This window comes from Nasonia vitripennis, chromosome 5 (genome assembly GCF_009193385.2).
Source record: "Nasonia vitripennis strain AsymCx chromosome 5, Nvit_psr_1.1, whole genome shotgun sequence".
In the NCBI taxonomy this organism is placed as follows: domain Eukaryota; kingdom Metazoa; phylum Arthropoda; class Insecta; order Hymenoptera; family Pteromalidae; genus Nasonia; species Nasonia vitripennis.
This window is the reverse complement of record NC_045761.1, coordinates 16,264,089-16,282,650: the sequence shown is the minus strand read 5'-3', so window position 1 is coordinate 16,282,650 and position 18,562 is coordinate 16,264,089. Positions and strand designations below refer to the sequence as shown.

General features: G+C 48.5%; 2 protein-coding genes across 2 annotated transcripts in view; both read left to right on the top strand.

Annotated features, from left to right (window-relative positions):
* Positions 1 to 18,562, top strand: part of LOC100114838 (cytochrome P450 4C1) — a 189,490-nt gene that overhangs the window by 30,961 nt on the left and 139,967 nt on the right. The gene's annotated exons all lie outside the window — the stretch shown is intronic.
* On the top strand, positions 11,651 to 13,524 carry LOC103315924 (carbonic anhydrase 1). Its single transcript, XM_008207051.3, has 6 exons — positions 11,651 to 11,714; positions 11,791 to 11,982; positions 12,053 to 12,197; positions 12,293 to 12,404; positions 12,469 to 12,693; positions 12,777 to 13,524. Exons 1-6 carry the CDS (start codon positions 11,651 to 11,653, stop codon positions 12,879 to 12,881), a joined length of 843 nt encoding a protein of 280 aa, XP_008205273.1. The 3' UTR covers positions 12,882 to 13,524.

Below are 18,562 nucleotides of genomic sequence, written 5' to 3'. Positions count from 1 at the left end.
AATAATTTTTGAATTCATCTAGTGCTCGTTTCGATCACACGTACCATTGAGCGGCCTTTTAAATGAAATTCGAGCGATAACAATATTTTCTCGCACCAAATGTAAACAGCGCATGCCGATGCAAATGCGAAGAAAATACTTTACTTTACTTTTTCACCCGAGGCACCGTTCCATTCTTCTTCGTCAGCAATAGCAGGAATATGAAAATAAATTTTCCGCCCCAAAAAAAGACGTTCTGTCAGTCTGGTATGCGCGATCAATGGTGAAAAAATGTCAGCTCGGAAAAGAGAGAGAGAGAGAGAGAGACGGCCCGCGGTGAAAAGAAAGCGTTTAGGCAACGTTGTCGCACTCAAGGAACTCCATAAGGTAATCCGACTTGAGAGAGTGTAGCGGTCCTGTCTCACGGAGTATATACACAGCCTAGGCATCAGGCCCGCAGGCGTAAGAAGCAAATAATGGTCTTATTCGGCCGATGAGCAACGAAGGCCCGGCAAGGCTCCTCCGCCAGCGACAACCGACCTTTATAATGGCATTGTCCTCATTACAATACGTACTTGAGAGAAGCTGCATTCCAGCCTTCTGTAATCTCCGAGAGTATTCTTTCGCCTGTACGTAAATACGGCGTTGGTTGCATTTATTAAACTCGGGCGCATAGATTTTCCGTGATTGCGGCGTCGACGATCTGTTATTCGAAGCCCTCGCGACAGCTCGCACTGTAAATATTCCTCGAGAGCAAGGTGCTGCGTATTCGAATTTTGATCTTGATTCGTCACTGCGCGCACGAGGAACACAATGAATTCTCGAATGTCGATGAAAAAAGCTTGCAGTATTATTATACAGACGATCTTCGCCTAATTTCCGCGGCAAAAAAGCATCGTCATACAAATAATGACTCTAATTATCCTCCAGGGCTGCCTCTTGGCTTTTTGCGCTGGAGTCAGTCTGGAGAGGGATACGCTATAAATCAAGCCGAATTCCCGACATTCCGCAGTGCGCAGAATACACTGGTACACTTGTTCCCCGGCCGAGAAGCTTTCGCTCTCCTCCTCTCTCTCGCTCTTTCTTTCATTCGGTTCATTCATGCGCCTCGGCGACAATGACTGCACCTTACGTTTTCTATGGCTCGTCTCCGAAAATTTTTCCCATTCACGAAACGGCGCGTACGGGCAGTGCGTGGCCCTGTGAAACTGGCGAAAGAAGAAAGGAAGTCCCCGATACCTGAATGGGCCGGTGTCGTCATGGTGTATCGGTAATCTTCCTCGAACCTGCATCGGCCCGTATACGCTGCACGTATTCGCATCTTTGTTTCTGTGAACTTATTGATTTTATCTCGGGAGTTTTCATTCAGGAAAACAGTTTTTTCTCCCCGTCGGCACACATCCTCTTCATTCTTCGCGGCCGTCCCTTAACCCGTATTATTATTTTTTTCCCTTCGGTAAATTTTTGAAAATAACAGCTCCTAATGCACCCATTTCCCTGTTATTCTAAACGCTAATGGAATGTTATTGTGATTCGATTTACGTCACGGGGGAAAGTATTATCGATCAGATACCTTGCGATTTTCGAAGAATCAGCTCACTCAGTGGGAAATCGTGTGTCTCCGTTAACTTTATTAGGTCAAAGTCTTGTAAGGCAATACGTGCCTCACGGAAGCGAAGCCCGAAAAAATGCCCAAAAAAGTGCATTGGACGTGGCGCTCTCACGAGCACAAAAATCTCCGTACAATCCCAAGGAGCATCAGATTGCGAAATTCCGAGGGCATCATCTGCAGCGGAGAATAAGGGCGCAAAATGTTTCCGCGTCCGTGCATAAAAAATTGTCGGCCGCGTCACGTCTAAGAATGAGAATTCCCTCGATCTTTCCACTTGTCCCTTGTAGTTGCGTATAAGCGCGGCGAAACTTCAGAGGCCGGAGCCGCTTGTCTATCACGAGTGGCTGGCGCGCGCGCGCACGAGTTCGCCTCTCTTTTACGCGGATTCGAGCCTTTTGTCGCCGACGCTGGTGGTGACACATCGCGCGGCCACCGCGACACCTATATACCGAGCGCCGACGGCTCAAAGGAACCGCGCCGGGCATCAGAGCACACACAGATACACACACCTGATTTTTCGGGCCTCTTTATGCCTTGCGGAATTTCAAATTGCGCGCGCCCGCTCTCTCAAAGTGCCGCGTTTTAGAAAACAGAATATTGTGAATGTGTGCTCTCCTTTTTTTCACGGCTCTCCTCTTCATCGCTTTGTTGCAGCCGAGGGAGATTTGTGCGTCTCGTTTTTCGTTTATGAGGTACCTGTTGCACCGTTGGCCCTGAAAAGAGTCAGCATTCAGAGATGGATATATTATTTTCGTATCATATTGTGTGCTCACTGAGAAAGTTTTGCGGTAAAAATTACCTCAAATGCATCGTAATTTTACGACACAAACATAAAATGAATTTTACCGTGTTGATATGAAGATAAAATATACCATGTACTGCATTATCGTTTTTTGATTATAATTTTAATCATACATAATTTTAGCCGTAAAAATGACACGAAAAGAAAATTTAGAGATAGTTTCTCTGCTTTTCGTATAACCATTTGTATAAAATATTTAACAAAAATTGTATTTAGTCACTATTTTGTATAGTGCTCCGAGCATGGCCATATACATTTTTTTGTATACGCTTTATCATTTCTCCTTACATTTTTAGGAAAAATTCATGCATAACTCAATGATGTGGCCATGTCTACCTCTTATTAATATGAAATAGTTTGGTTAAAATTTGATAAAAATGCACGATATTCTGAGTTCATAATTTTAATTCAATTTCCACAACTCGAAGTATCCCTGATTGTTAAATTTACCCTACCGAACAGCAACAAAAATTGTCCATGAATATTAAGATTATGTGTACTATCCGATTCTCTCAATCCACGCATGAAAGAAATTATTTTCATTTAGTTGGTCTAACTGACTGAGAATCAAACTTCTCGAGTTACCTGTGAGAAAATCAAATCGACGTGAGAAAGGTCAGAAAAATTAGAGAAGAAATTTGCTCAAAAAACGAGTGAAAGCAGGAAGAACGATGAATGAGAAAAAGAAGAAAACTCCGTGCGCACACACACACACGGTGTCCCCGGAGGCTTTCCCATTGTCGCGGCATAAAGGACCTCGCTATGAAATTCACTCTTTTGCCCCCAATCCTTTCGCTTCGTTACCTCCACCCCCGCATTGAACCCGATGTGATGAGTCTCTCTCTCTCTCTCTCTCTCTCTCTCTCTCTCTCTCTCTCTCTCTCTCTCTCATGGAGTGTCATCGACGCCACTCGGTCTGCCGCGTGCGAGTACAGCCCGGGAGAGGATGTCGTGTCCTTGAGATTCTTTGTGCGGCCCGCAGGACCACAATATAATAGCGGTAACGCGGTGCTGCTGCTGCCGCTGCTGCTGCGCAGAGAGACCCGGTCCCTCAGTCCTTTCCCACTGAGGAGAGAGACGGAGCGAGTCTCTCTCTCTCCGGCCAGCGTATAGCGCCGAAACCTGGAAACCCATTCTATTATTAGTGCTGCGGCCGCGTTTTTTCGGACCTTTTTCCCTCAAAATACGTAGAAGCCCTTTGCCGGTATGGGAAAAGCCCAAATACGCCGCGGCCACGGAAAAGCCTGGAAACGCACTTCCCACTCGAGAGCTACTTGCTGCTGCCGCCACCGCTGATTCCACCTATACCTTTCTTTGACACTTGTGAGAGAAGCTTCTTACGTGGCTGCGTCGTTTTGTGCAGCCGCAATCTTTCGCAATCCTTTCAAACATCTCTCGAGCCCGGAGAGATTCCCTTTCTCACACGATCACCTTGTATCTACCTGTCGCTACGAGGCTCTCTCTTTCTTTCTCTCCTCTACGTACGTATACACTTTTTTCATTTCCTGAGAATTGAGAGAGTTTTTCGTAATCTCGCGGCCGCTGGTGGAATTGTCTGCGCGAGTACCTATACGTGTGTATATACCGAAAATCTCGGGGGAATCAATGCTCATAATCGCATCATCTTCTCACGTTCGTCCTGCCGAGCGAGGAGTGTTTTGATAGAAAAACATCAGCCTCGGGCGCTTATCGACGAACATCATGGGAAAACGCTGCGAGAGAGTAAAAAAAAGCAGCCGCGTGAGCAGCTCGTAATTTTTTAGTCACCGCGCGGCTTGTTTGCGCCGTATAAAATTGAGCCTCGTAAATTGACAAGAAGAGATTTCTATTTCACTCGTAATTCCACCGACAAGCCCATTGTCTGCGGAGCGAAGCGCTGCACTTTCAATCTCGAATTAGCCATCCGCCGTCATCTATCAAGCTCACTTAGCCGTTGCGGAGAACTCTGCCAGGGGCTGCAATAATTTTCGGAAGACTCGCTCGAATCGTTGTCTAACTCGCGGCGAGGCGTACGGCAAAGGAAGAGGATCCCGGCCAGGGAAGAAAGAGAGCACACAGTAGAGAGAAAAAGTCCCCGGACCGAGACTTGACCGGCGGCTCGCGCGCGCGCGATTAGAGTTAACGGTCTTTATGCCGCTGCAACAACGGTGTCTCGAGATCCTTTGATGCTTTGCCTGTTGCTGCTGCTGCCGTGGCCGGCGGCGCTTTTGACGAGGGCCGGCTTTTGATTTAACGCGGCTGTGCAAAAATTTTAAAAAGTCACCGAGAGAGCTTAGGCCGTCGCTCTATAAGTTATACACGTGCGCGCGCGCGACCATAGTCACGGAGGATCTTTCGGGGACAGGTATTATGCCGCGTTGCACTTGTGCACAGTGCGCGCAGAGTGTCTCGAGTGGCCCCGACTGTTTCTCTTTCTCGGAGAAACAAAGAGGCTCGAGTGGAGAGGCGAGAGCGACTCGCTTTGTGCAGCCGCGAGGAGAGTAGAGAGAACGATTTTGCGACAGGTGGGTGTGGTCGGACGCGTACGTACCTGGCCACTTGAAACCGTGTAATTTTCGAGGGGACAATTGAGCGAGGTGAAAAATGTCTTGGATTCGTTCTGTGATTCCCTGGACGTCGAACACCGGTTTCTCGGTTTCGTCTTCAATATTGCGACGCTTTTAAATGAATTGGCGACTCACCCCGCAGAGTTCTCTTTCTATATTTTTCGTAATGCCGTTGTACCCAGCTGAAAAAATGCGCTTCGACCTTTTTTTCGCCAATGCTATTGAATTTGTAAGAAAAATATTGTTTTTGAAATGAAAAAATTCCAGTTTTTCAACGACAAGTAACAGCACAGCCATAGCGACGGTTGCAGCTTATCCAAAAGATCACTACACGGAAAAACAACGTCCCAAGTGCGCTCGCATCCATCAATGGATACCAGAAGCAAAGTGCACCAGTCCGGGGGAAAAAGAACATCCGCCCACGCTATCATCGAGAAACGGCAAGGCAAGCTCGCACCGGCGCGGCGGCGGCGGCAGGTCCTCAAACGCGCCGACCTTCGAGAGGGATGTTAAGTTTTCTCCACTATTCTCCTCTTTCTCTCTCCCATCGGCTGGACCATATGGTGTGTCGGAGGGCGCGTGGCACAAAGAAACTCGGCTCATTCCATTTCTCCCACTTTTTTTTTAATTACACCATGTGGCGTCTCGTGCGTAACTGACGAGTGATGTATACGCGCGGCTCATTTGTAGCCGCAACTGTCGAGCGTGTACGGGATCCCCCCGGCCGACACACATCCCCTGCGCGCATTTAGACACACCGGCTGCGTGTTTTTGTTTGATTTATATCTCGCTTTCTCTGTTTGCGCTCTCGCGACGATGCCTAATCGAGATACGCGCGATGCAGGTGAGGCTGCTGCTGCTGCTGCTCGACGACGATGATGGGGCTCGCTCGAAATGACACTGCACGATTCCGTACGTCGAGTATTGAATTAAGTTTGCTAAATTGGATTCGTCGTATTCGTACTGTCACGTGAAATATAGCCGTGCATTACGAGATCGGCGCGTTACTCGCCGTCGTGTCCCGGTGTCGCGATTGTCGATGACGCGCGAAGATACGCCTTCGATACGACTGACTCGCTCGTCCCATTGAATGAGGCCAGAAACGGCGCGCATGTAAATAACACCGTTCATTAGTTGCCCTCTGTTTCCCCCAAATCGCCATCACGGTGATAATTCATCAGCCGAACGGCCGGTACCCGCATATGGCGTGTGCTGGGGATCGGGCGCCAGTGTGGGCCCCCTCACCTCTCCGGCCGATAATAAATCGATCCCTCCGGCACGCGCGATAACCGAACGGTCGCCGCTGCCGCGCAGAGGAGCAAAATGTGAACCGCACCCCCGCCACGTGCAGCGACCATTATACGCTGCATCTCGGCCGACCACCTTGCCTCGGACGAGCATCAAGGATGATGATGAATCTTGCGCGCCTGGTCACTGGCCTCCTCGCGCTCCACCTGTCGTGGCTGCGGGGGATGAGCCGGGCTGTCCTCGGGGAGCGTGTTTCGGAAACGCTTCGGCCTAATGGCCATTTAACGTCGGCTCCCTTGGTCCGCTCGGCGGAACAACGTCTCTATTTTTTCTTCCTCTCCCGTTCGCTCGAGACCTTTCCTCTCGATAAACCGGCCACGTGCCGCGTATTAGAGTGCAAGTGTGCGGGGGAGAGGAACACGCGTTGCTCAACAAACACACGACTGCAGCGGAGCCGACGAGAGAGCGCATATATTTTCCCTTTTATCTGATTCAGACTTTCACTTTGACAGCTCTGTCGCGCTAATTCCCCCCGGAGAGTAGCAGCAGCCGAACGGCACTTTTCCCTCCGACGCTGCGCCGCGGCGGCCCGGGATCAGATAAGCCGCGAAATTGGCACCTGACTTTAAAAAGCTAACGGGATTCAATCTGGCGATGTCGATAAGTCGAGCGAGGGCTGCTGTTGCTGCTGCTGCCGTGAAAATCCTACTCTACTTCACGTGCTTTTACGGCTCTCGAAAAATTGGGTGTCAACAGCGCGCCGCAGTAAATCTGCGCCGACGCGATTTGGAGATTACATCCGTGCGGCTGTCTTTTCACCCGCGGAGCAAATAATGATTATAATTGGGAAGTTGATACTCGACCGAACGACATTCCAGGGTATTATACAAATCTATCGCCGATCCGGAAGAAAAGGAACTGTACATAAGACTTACAGCTCCGTTACGTAAGACACAATGGAAAATTAGAAGCAGGTTGTTACGCGAACGAGGAGGCAAAAATGCCGAGGAAATTTAGGGCCTCGCATTAAGGAAACGCTGCTTAATGCCGGACCACACCTCGGCTCTTCCTCTTCATTTTCGTGTACAAGCGCGTAGTACACAGCGCCGGTAGGGATCCCGGATCGTAATGGACGCGTGGGATTGCATGAACGATGAATTTCGTACGGCGAACATTTCCTGCAGCGAGAGTTTATAAGACCGCACACGCAGAATCGCTTGTCGCGCGCGCTTTGAAAACCGAGCGTTGTGTCTGTGTGAAACGGCAGTGGAAAGTGGTACAGCGAGTAGTGTACGATACGACAATGCCGCTGTGAGATGGCTTCATTTTTGAGAGAGTTAATTATCGATTCTCCGGAGAAAAACATCTTTAGTACGAGCTCCTCACAAAGCGCGCAACCCCTTTGCTCGAGGCTACACGGCTTATTACTCCCACGCACGCCAGAGCCGAGTTAAATAATGAAAAGGGAGGTGGATCTCTAATGTTTTGGCGGAGCGGCGTTTTTCATACAGCACAACGAGAGAGAGAGAGAGAGAGAGAGAGAGAGAGAGAGAGAGAGAGAGAGAGAGAGAGAACCGCGTGCGCACAGAGGGAAGAGAGTTAATCTTTGCCCCGCGCGCGTGCGGAACAACGACACAATGGCGCAGGTTGACGCGGCCGCGCGCACTCGAGAGAGCTGAATGCGAATTAATGACCTGCATTCATGAAAATCGCCCATTGAGCTCCCGTCCCGTGTTTTGTAGATCCTCCCGGCCGACCGACCAACGACCCTCTATCGCGTAGTCTTGTCTATTTTGCCTCGTGATTAAGCGTCTCTCGGGGTGTGGGTGCGCGCGGTGTTATTCATTCAGACAATTTCACGTCGTCCTTATACCGAGAAGGAGCTCTATTTTGACCGACTCCCGAGGAGGATTTTTATTATTGAGTCGCGCTGAATGATGCTGTGACGCAAGATAGATTGATGAAATTCTCCTAGGCTTTGTGCAGAGGTATAAAGCTCGTGTTTTCGATGAATCCATCAAAATAGAATCGATCAACTTCCGTTCAACAAAACGGCCCCCGGATTAATCGTTTAGCCATCTCTCGCGTAGACGTTTTTTACCCGTATTCATGGATCTCGTCATTCGTTCTCCCGTATAATATGCAGCAGGTGAAAAAATAGCCTACTGAAACCTACGGGTTATAAATGAGTCACTCGTAGAGTCCATTTCCATACACAAGAAACACATTCCGCGGACGTTAAAAAAAGGGAGTGAGAGCCCATTTCAGCAATCTCGGCAAAGCGCAGGATAATTTTCAACAAAGTCCTCTCATTAGCATACTCTCTCGGTACAGCAGCTCCGGCAGAAGCGGCCGGTAATTATCATCTACCCGTGCATATGGCTTCCCGATCAATTAGCAATTTAATAGGCCAATTAAAATTAAACGTGTCCATAAAATCGAGACAATATGTTTCCCGACGCCAGCTCGCTTTCGCTCGCGATTAGTATCCCGCCGCCGTAAACAATGCCGCCTGCAGACGTAGAAACGAGAGACTCGCGAGTACAACTGCCGCGAACTCGTCGTTTCCGTGCGCGGCATTAGAGTGAGGTGCCGCCGCCGCCGTGGTAGCCGCGCGTTTCGTTTCGTTAATTAACATTAAAGCTCGCGCTCACTCCGGGGGAGACTTCCTCTCATGTTAATTGCGGAGTCGCCGTCGCCGCGGCAGGTTGTCGGGGTAGGCGTGTCTCCCGCGTGACGTCGCTCTCAGATTCTCCTTTTGCTCTGCTTCTTCTTCTTTTTCATTCTGTCCGCGCCGTCTCCGGAGTCTATCATTTCGAGCCGAGGACAATGCTCAATGAATTTATGAATTTTGATGAATCGCACTCGTTTGTTCTGGAGGATTGCTAATGATCGTCAATTTTTTCGCTATAGGCGCGACGCTCGAATAATAAGTCGTTGTTTATATGAATGGACTGGCCGTGTTGCAGACTATAAAGTACTCCGAGTGGTAGCATTATCTCTGTGTAATTTCGCATATTCATTAGCGTTTCGTGTATCGAACCCAGAGGATAAAACGCTAATAAAGGAAATTGTACCTGTTTGGAATTAATTGCAGGTGCGCGCGTAAATTTCAACCCCGTATTACGCTATTATACATTTGTCCGAGCAATCAACGTGACTAATAAACGGCCTCGAACCAGTAGATCCAAAATACGCAGACCAGTTGGCGAAATCGAAGCTAAGACAATATATTGCGCAATTAAAATGGTAAAAGTGAAATCCGAGCACGCATCCAGTTAAATCGCCGCCGAGCGCGAGGAACCGATGCGCCAGTCGCAAACAAACTGGTTTCCTGGCGTGTGAATAAAAACAGTCGTCCTAAAAATAGCCGTCCGTTAATACAAGCACACATACGTACTTTAGCGCTATATACTGTACGGGATCGACGGTGCAGCAGCAGCAGCAGCGACAAGGTGCTTTGTTCGCGAGGTCAATGTGTCTCGATCGCGAAAAATCGTCGCTCGGTTCCTCTGCAGCAGCAGCAGCAGCAGCAGCAGCAGCAGCAGTAGCGGCGAAGAGTTGATCGGCTATCTGGCGCTAATTAACACGAGCCGGTAATGAAGCCCACGTATGAAGCAGCGCAGCGGCAGCGCACACGCACCTTTGCTTTTCGTTTTTTGCGCCGCGGCTACCGGGACCGCGCTGCTGGACACACTGCTCTCGGGGCGCCTGCGGAGCCATTTACAATCGGACCGTAGCATCGAGAGGCCGATATACCATCGGCACATTTCGCGCGCGCGTCGCCTAATTAGTCCTCCTTCGTCCCTCGCCTCGTTTTTTCGGCGGCTTTTTCACTTCGCTCTCTCTTTTGCTCTCTGGCACTTAAACGAGGCACTGCGCACTTTGCAACTTTCGATTAAATTAGAAAAGCCGTCGGATCCGCTGCGTGTACAATGCTCGAAACGACTCTTCTGCACGCGCACGGGAGAAACCAGCTCTCGCCGGAGTGAATCCTCATCTGGGGGCATCTCAATCTCTCAAAGCAGGTATATGGAAGCGGCAGAAAGCGCGGAGCAGGCGGAAATGACAGAAGTAGCTTGTTAGACCTGCAGTATCATCCAGGATCAACATCCAGGCGCTATGGATATGGGAATTAGTCGCGCGCTCGCGCATGTGTGCGTTTATACCCTCTACGGACCTGCCGCTGCCGCCGACACCGCTATGCACGGCTTAATCCAATTCTCGCTTTCATACATGGTCGGACCACTTCCTGTCCATTCGCCGGCTCGCGCGAACGGCCTCTTCTCTCTCGCGCATAGGCATGTTCCATCAGCTGGATTACGACGCATCCGGCTCTCTCGAAAAGGGCAGGCCATTCAGAGGCTCTCGAGGGCCTCTCGTCACCTTCCTCTTATTCCATTTTGAAGCTTCGCTACCGTTTTAACTCGTCGACTACGAGCGTGCTCGTCTCTCTCTCTCTCTCTCTCTCTCTCTCTCTCTCTCTCTCTCTCTCTCTCTCTCTCTCTCTCTCTCTCTTAGCTGGGCCTTCCGTGTTCCGATGCGACGATGCAGGGTTGGTTTTTTGATGCGATTTACGTATTTACGGGAAAAATCCGTATTGTGCTCGCTCTTTGTATGTCACTTCCTGTCATTTTTTTACAGAATTGTTTTATTGTGTGATAATCCGAGACCTTGCGATACCTTTCGTTATTCGTTTTCTTGTAGCATCGCGCAACTCGCGAGTACTCTACATTCACTATGGTAAAAAATTGAACGTCAACAAGGTAGTTCGCAGGCCATCATTTCAAAACTGCGTGATAAGTATGCCAGTTTATGGACGTGACAAGAACTTAGTAAATAGCGCAAACGCAGACAACTACGGATTTGGAATGTTTTAATTGATCTTCTCTATGAATTATGAGTGATTTATCGTTGGATTATCTTCTATTGACCCACTTGAATCTGAAATATTCGACATGTGTGTTATTTTCAGATGCAGATAAGATTAGATAATATAGATTTTTAAGACCATTGTTTAATCACTGGATGTTCACATGTACCATACAAAGGCACTATAGTGTGTGCGAGTTTAATGAGATAACTATAAGATAAACAGTTACAAATTAATTCTAAATCTTTCCAGTATTAACTTTCACGAACAGCTGGTTTTGTGAATTTATTCAATCTTTCTCGTTTGTTTACCTCATCAATAACGGGGCGTAAAAATTCCATCTCCTCGCGCTGTAATTTTACAAAAAAAAGTTTGCTAGGCAGTTAAGTGTTTTTCCGAGCAAAGCCGTCATCTACACCTTCGCCCTCATACACGCGACGTTCATTATCGCAGCGAACGTCTTGTCGCCCGCGCACAGTATCAGTTTTCTACAACCAAGTAAAGCAAAACGTGAATCTGTCGGGATAAATAATCCTCACAATTCTTTGTTGAGCAAGATTTATAATTAATGACAAGTGATTTATGTAACCATGATGGGTTTTAACGTGAAGAAATTGTGTGCTATTTTTCTTCTATGGAATTGCTTCTACCAAGGTAATTTATTATTTGTTAATTACCGACCAAACATGCAGTTGAAGACAATTAAATGCATATTTTTATTAATAAATAGGAACTGCTTGGGATTATCAAGATTTAAATGCGTGGGGAGCCGTTGCGCCAATTTGTAACACCGGATCGAATCAATCTCCGATAGATCTACGACCTGATGTTCTGGGTCAAAATAGTGGCAATCGAGCTCTGCAGTTTTTAAATTACACTGCACGACCTCGACAATTTAGTGTCAATAACGAAGGACACACGAGTAAGGATTAGATCTAAAAAATAATGTACTTTAAAAGTAATGTTTAATTAGCTTTATCGTATAATTACAGTTCAATTAACTGGCGCGTGGCAGGCTAACGCACCTAGTATCACAGGATCCGTTTTCTCCGATGAAGTTTACACATTCAGCAACGCTCATGTACACTGGGGTACTCAGGATACTAACGGAACTGAGCACAGTATCAACGGTCAAAAGTAAATCTTTGAACACATCTGATGAAAAATTCAACGATTTATTATCCGAATTTCTAAAACAACTCATTCAACGGTATTGTTGTTAAAAATTTCAGGTTCGCTTGCGAGCTTCATTTGGTGCACATCAACCGTAAATACCGAAATTTGACCGAAGCAACAAACCGATCTGACGGAATAGCGGTCATAGGCGTACTTTTCCAAGTCAATGTGAGTACAAATTATTTTCATCACGGAAGTAGTGCATTTTTTATATTTCATTTTTCTATAACAGGACAACTTTGCACCTAATCCCGGAATGGAGATTTTTTCATCTCAGACGCAAACCGTTCTGAATACTGGAAGTACTAACGCCGTCGGCAGATTTGATTTGTCGCTGTTCTTGCCGAAACCAATAAAATCGTTCTTCTCCTACAGCGGATCTCTTACGACCCCACCTTGCGCGGAGAGCGTTCGTTGGATTGTTGTAGCAGACCCCCAGCCGATAACCTCCGAAATTGTAATGTTGACAATGATTTTCTTTGAGACATTTTTCTAAAAAATGTTCGCGTATTTGACTAATTAAATTTCCATCTCTCTCAGATAACTAGATTAAGAAGCATATCCCTAGAAAACAACGATCCAAGTAATATACGGACTCTGCAACAGATAAACAATCGGCTCGTCGAATTCTACGAACAAAAATAGCAGTGTAAATAACTCCAAAGAAGAACCCATACAAGTATTAACGCGAAGGAGATTAAGGCGACGTTTATGTAAATAAAGCATGTAAATATTTTATCCTTTATAAAGCACGCGTCTCACTTGGATCGACAGGCGAGCAAAGCAGACTCGTGTTCCTGAAACATAGTTCGAACGGGCAGCCTCTTACTCCCGAAGTGAGCAAAGCCTCAAGACGAAAAGCAAGTCGACCGAGGGGATACAAGTCGCTTATAAGCCGCGTCGAGGCATCAAATCGACGTATATATAGCCGACGAGACACACACTTGTCCCCCGTGCAGAGGGGGACAAACGTAATCTCGGATCTGGCTGGTATGAGACGCAGTCATTGGAGGGGAATCCATCACTGACGTGCGTCCCGATACGCAGGAATTTTAAGTAGCCGAGATTCGCCGGTCCCTGACGACGCTTTTTGCCGATCGAGGCCTAATTTCGCGCGCTGGGTGGCGAGTGTCGGTGGTTTGTCAAAGGACGAGGCAAAGAAGAGGAGCCGCACACGTGCGCTCTCTCGAGACAGGTGCGGATCATCATCGGAATCCTTTCGGGGATTCGAAAAACGCGATTCTTTCTTTCTTCGTGTACAGGCTTTTTTAATGTGGCAATTTAATTGAATAAAGCGTATGTATGAGAAACACTCACTTTCGCTGGTTATAAACTCGCGACCGATGTTATTCCATAACCGATCACCATTTACGGCTAATTATTTCTCGCCGCAGCAAGATTCCAGCGGACGGTGCGTATAAGCGCGCACTTCCCCATACTGGATTCCAATGGATCCACGCGGCATTGACGATGCCCAAATAAAACAGCGCGCGCGCAGCTAAGCCGGGGAATCTTGGGAATTCCGTTATTTGCTCAAAATATAGCCGCGCCGCGGCTGGAATGCACCTTATACACTTTCGCTCTCGAATCGGCCGCAGCGCGGGGTTATTCAACTTTTTCCCTTCTTCGCTCGTCTTGTTTCTGCTTTTGTGCTCCCTCTCGGTTTTTTTCTCGCGGCCGTACGGAGGAGGCAACACACATAATGCCGCAGATTCGTAGGAGATAAGTTGGCACGGTAGCGAGCACGAGTATTATGCGGGGAAGCACGTGCGTCTCTCGGGAGATACCCATCGTCGGTAACTCGATATTGTTTCACTCAAACAAATTAGGGGAATTCTCTCCGTGACTAGCCAGCAGCCGCTCACTCTCCACGAGAAATTTTTCAGGGTACGGAGAGGGTTCAAGTCCACTTGCTCCTCTGGCTTCCTGGAAAGTCAGCGGCTTCCTCAGCGCCGGCATTCCTGCATGCATGGAGAATTCTGTAGTAGTGTATAAAAGAGCCTTAAATATGAGTTGGCGTTACGGCGGGAATAAAATAACGGAGGCGCGTCGTTCGATTAATTACGCCGAGGCGTGATTTCAATCGTAAATTGAGACGCGCGCGGATGGAAACGGCGAAGTACACTGCAGTGCGCACGGAATAAAGCGACAGAAGTTTGCGGTGTAACGAGGGGCATAACTCATTGTCTTAAGTGTCGTTGTTATTCGCATTTGTTTTGCTCGGGCAACTATAAAGCAGCCTACATATTCGCGTTCGTAACTCACTGAGCGGCCGATACATCTTTCATCCTTCGAAATCATATGGATTATTAAATAAACGTAAACGCGCGGAGCCGGGATGAGCCTTTTACGGGCAAATTTATTGTCAACGGGCGTTAAGCGAGATATACAACTTTCGTAAATCACATGAGCGCGTGCGCTGGCAAATGATTCGTCAGCGTATTTTTCTCGACTCCTCGGAAGAAGACAAGAGGGAGATAGTGGGGCGTAAATTTTTACCCTTAAACGTCAGCGCGTGCGCGATGACAATGATAAAGACTCGCTTGGCCGCGAGAGACCGTAAAAGAGAGAGAGAGAGAGAGAGAGAGAGAGAGAGAGAGAGAGAGAGAGAGAGAGAACGGGCTCGTTTCGTAAATCACGGTTACGCGAGAATTGTTGGCATTAATGAAAGCGTTACATCGTCAGCCCTTATGCGCCTTGTGTTTCGCCAACGGAAGACAGTCTCTTGGATGCGAGCATTCGAACTTGCGAGTCGTTAACTTATAATTGATCCGTGCGTAATAAACGAACGATTATCAATTACAACCGAGCATAAGGTTGTTGCTATTACGCGATCAAACGGCTTATTTACGACGCGACGACTCACTCGAACGTTGCTCTCTCTCTCTCTCTCTCTCTCTCTCTCTTTCTCTCTCTTTCTCTCTCTCTCTCTCTCTCTCTCTCTATCTCTCTTTCTCTCTCCGCGCATAAACTCATCTCATCTCCCGCGCGGAAAAACGACGAGGCTGGCGGTAAAAAGACGAATTTTTTCGCCTCGTAGGCCGCGCGGCGTATCGCGTTTCTCGCTGTCGTCGCCATCGGGCGCGTTCCCTTCTTCCTGATTAGCGACGGCTCATTACCGGCACACCGAGCGCTGAAAATCACGGTCTAAGAGCCAACCGGCTAACTCAGCGCGGCACATAACTCGTATGCAAACGTGTCAAGTTCACGGATCGCTGCTCACCGTCCTCGCGATCTGGGTGGCATGCACCGAGTGTCCGCGTGTCTGTGTGTGTGTGCGCAGCATAAGCTGAGGCTTACCATCCGCGTATTGCAGCGCACGTGCCAATAAACCCGATCATACGGAATACGCCGAGACACTGACACGAGTGTCTAGGGTGGATATATAGGATATAGAGAGAGCTGCGCGCAGCAGATGCATCTGATCGATGCGCCCTCGATCGCGTCCGCGGGCTTTCTCTGCATTGCGCGATCGTCTCTTTGGTTCGCCCTCGATTTGCTCGGGCAGATTAATAATAATCACATCGCGATACCTACTCGTAGCTCGATTAATCGTGGAATAAATAAAAATTTTGAAGTGGGGGAGATAATGACGCAAGGTTCGTCTCGGCACTTGCACCGATGCCCTCCAACTGTTCATTGTCTCCGCGCGATCGTGATCTCACTTCCTCCGCGGCGCGCAACAAGTCCGGTCCAATGGAGCATGTCACCGAAGACGCAGCCCAAAGTCTCGTATCGAGAGGAAGCTCATCATTAAATTGAGCCAAGGCGATCGGCGCAATCAGACACGCCTCATATCTCGTCAATGGCACCGATCGCGTCGTCGTCGTCGTCAGCGGATAAAGGCGAGGTGTACTCGCATCCTGGCAAAATCGGACAAACACAGGCGTCGTGCATACGGCAAGTGTTCGCGGCGGCGGCGTCTTCATTATACGCACGAATGTATAGCCGTGAGAGCGTTTAGATGATATCTCCGAGCGGCAATTACCGATGTTAATATTGGTTTTGCTTATTACCGTATACCTCCGGCCACCGAGGGCTTCCTCTCGGGCCCTGCGTGCGAGCGCATGAGTTATTCGCACTTGGTTGATGGAACTGCCGGTTATTACTCAGCGATTGAATAATCCTGCTGTAGCATCGATTTATTACACACCGGTAAACTGATCCTCGTCGGCGAAGAGCTCGCGTGAGTAGATGAGGGGGAACAAAGACTTAAGTACGAATTCTCTCAAAATCAAAGAGCGATTTTGATTTTCCAGAAAACTTCCAGCGCGTAAATACCGAAGTAACTAACGAGATAATTTAATCAGCTTACCATCCCGATCGCATAATCCAAAATTACATCACACAAACTTTCCGCTCGGCCTCGCGCGAAACCCGCGACAAAGCGCGCGCGTATCTCGCCGACTATGTACGTATAATAAACTCGGAAGTCGGTAAATCCCTTTAATTGCTATCGAATCTCAATTACCAGAGATTAGCGCCTCATACCTTCGGTCGTGCGCGGATCAAAGCAGCTCAACTCGTGCGGCGCTGCAGCAGTATAGAAGCAGTGGACGCAGCACGCGCTGCGCGGAGATAAGGTGCGCAGTGTACACACAAGTACCGCCGCCGCCTTCAATTTATCGGGACGCGTAAGATATGCGGGAGACCGAGGCGTATATGTGCGGGAATATTATTGCGTGGCGGCAGCGGTGGCTACTTAAGGCGTCGTCTCTTCCGCCTCCGTTGTACGAAGGACGGGTGTATATAAGTGCCGCACGTGGCGGAAGGGACTGCGTATCTCTGCCGCTGGTCCATAACTCATGCGACATTAGAGGAATTAGCATAGCAATCTCGCGAGGCAGAAGCTGCTCGCGCGCGCACACACAGTACATGGTAAAGAGAGTCGCTGCAGGAGAATATAGCAGTATGCGCTAATGTTGTTGTGCGCGAGGCTCGTGTTTTGTTTGAGCTCGAGGATTCGTATAATTGTTCTCTCTGCAACGACTGCGTGCGATTGAGACGGTGTTTTATTGCTGGAAATTAAGTTGCTTGCTTTTTCATTCGCGACTGCATATTATGCGGTTATGTAGCAGCGAACGTCGGACACGCGGACGCGAGGACTTTTATCAGCCGCTCGCAAACTCCATTCAGAACCGCGACTCCTGCGCGCGCTCGCGAGAGACAGTCTCCGCATAAATCACACGGCAGTGCACTTTCCTAAAACGATTTTTCTCAGCGCCGGCACAAATGCTTCGTTAAACTTCTCGAAGGGTAAGAAAAAACTGAAGCTGCAGCAGCAGCAGCAGTGGCGTCAAAGCCTTAATGAATATGCAACTGCGACGATGTGGTTTTCAGATAAACTGGCATCCACACGCCGATTCGGCCGAAAGAATGAGGCTGTTTGCCCCCGGAGGCCATAACTCACGGGACATTAAGGCGGAATTAGCATAGCAATCGCGCGCGGACTCGAAAAGGACAGCGAGAGAGCTACTTGCAAAAGGACAAAGCTGACACTCCGAGTCAAAGCTGCGCGTCACGTATAGGTGACACGCGAGCGACTCCCGCGCAGATTCGCACTTAATCGCACTTGCATATCTGCTCGCCGGTCCTTTATTATCGAGCGGTACGCGTCACACTGCGTCGAGTGTCGTTTTATACTGTAAAATGATGAACGACATTCCTGCGGCGACGAGTATGACCTCCTCCTTTTTCTTTGCGTTGGCTCGTTGCTCTGCTGCAGCTTCTCCCTAGCGCCTCTTATAATGCCTCTCTGTTTGTCCTCTTACACTGCGCGCGCACCTCTATCGCATTAAACGTCGATATATATTCAATCAGATCGAAGCGGAAAGGTAGAGAGAAAGAGGAAGAGTCGATTTGCAGAACAGACGCGCGCGTGTATAAATAACGCTAAATGGCATTGATACGTGTGTAATCTGAATTATAACAGGTGAGTAGCTGCTGCAGCGCAGGATGTATTTTTCAGCGACGTTGACTCGATGGTAATGGACGGATTGTGGAACAATCTGAAAAGGCAGAATTTTTCATCCTTAAGAGCTTACACGCACGCAACGAGAGGAAGAGAGCTGCAAAACAGTTATTTCCAATAACGGGCCTGGAAATTCACGGCACTAAATAAAGCCCCCGCTTTCGCGCGAGAATTCGCTCGCGCTTAAGCGCATTAAAAGGATCTCCCTCCGCTTGTGGCTCGCGCCTGGTGAAAAGAGAGAAAATCGGAGAAGAAGAAAGAAAGAGAGAAACTAGTCTCGCGGCGGCGGCTGCGGCGGTGCAGTGATTAGAGCTCGGCGCAGTGATTTGTGGCCGGCAGAGACTGTTAATTGTCA

Bases quoted from the DNA above. Each gene is read 5' to 3' on its own strand.
- LOC103315924 (XM_008207051.3), top strand. From the start codon at position 11,651: ATGATGGGTTTTAACGTGAAGAAATTGTGTGCTATTTTTCTTCTATGG. The intron at 11,715-11,790 runs GTAATTTATTAT...ATTAATAAATAG, and splicing joins ATGGAATTGCTTCTACCAAG to GAACTGCTTGGGATTATCAA. The intron at 11,983-12,052 runs GTAAGGATTAGA...GTATAATTACAG, and splicing joins CAATAACGAAGGACACACGA to TTCAATTAACTGGCGCGTGG.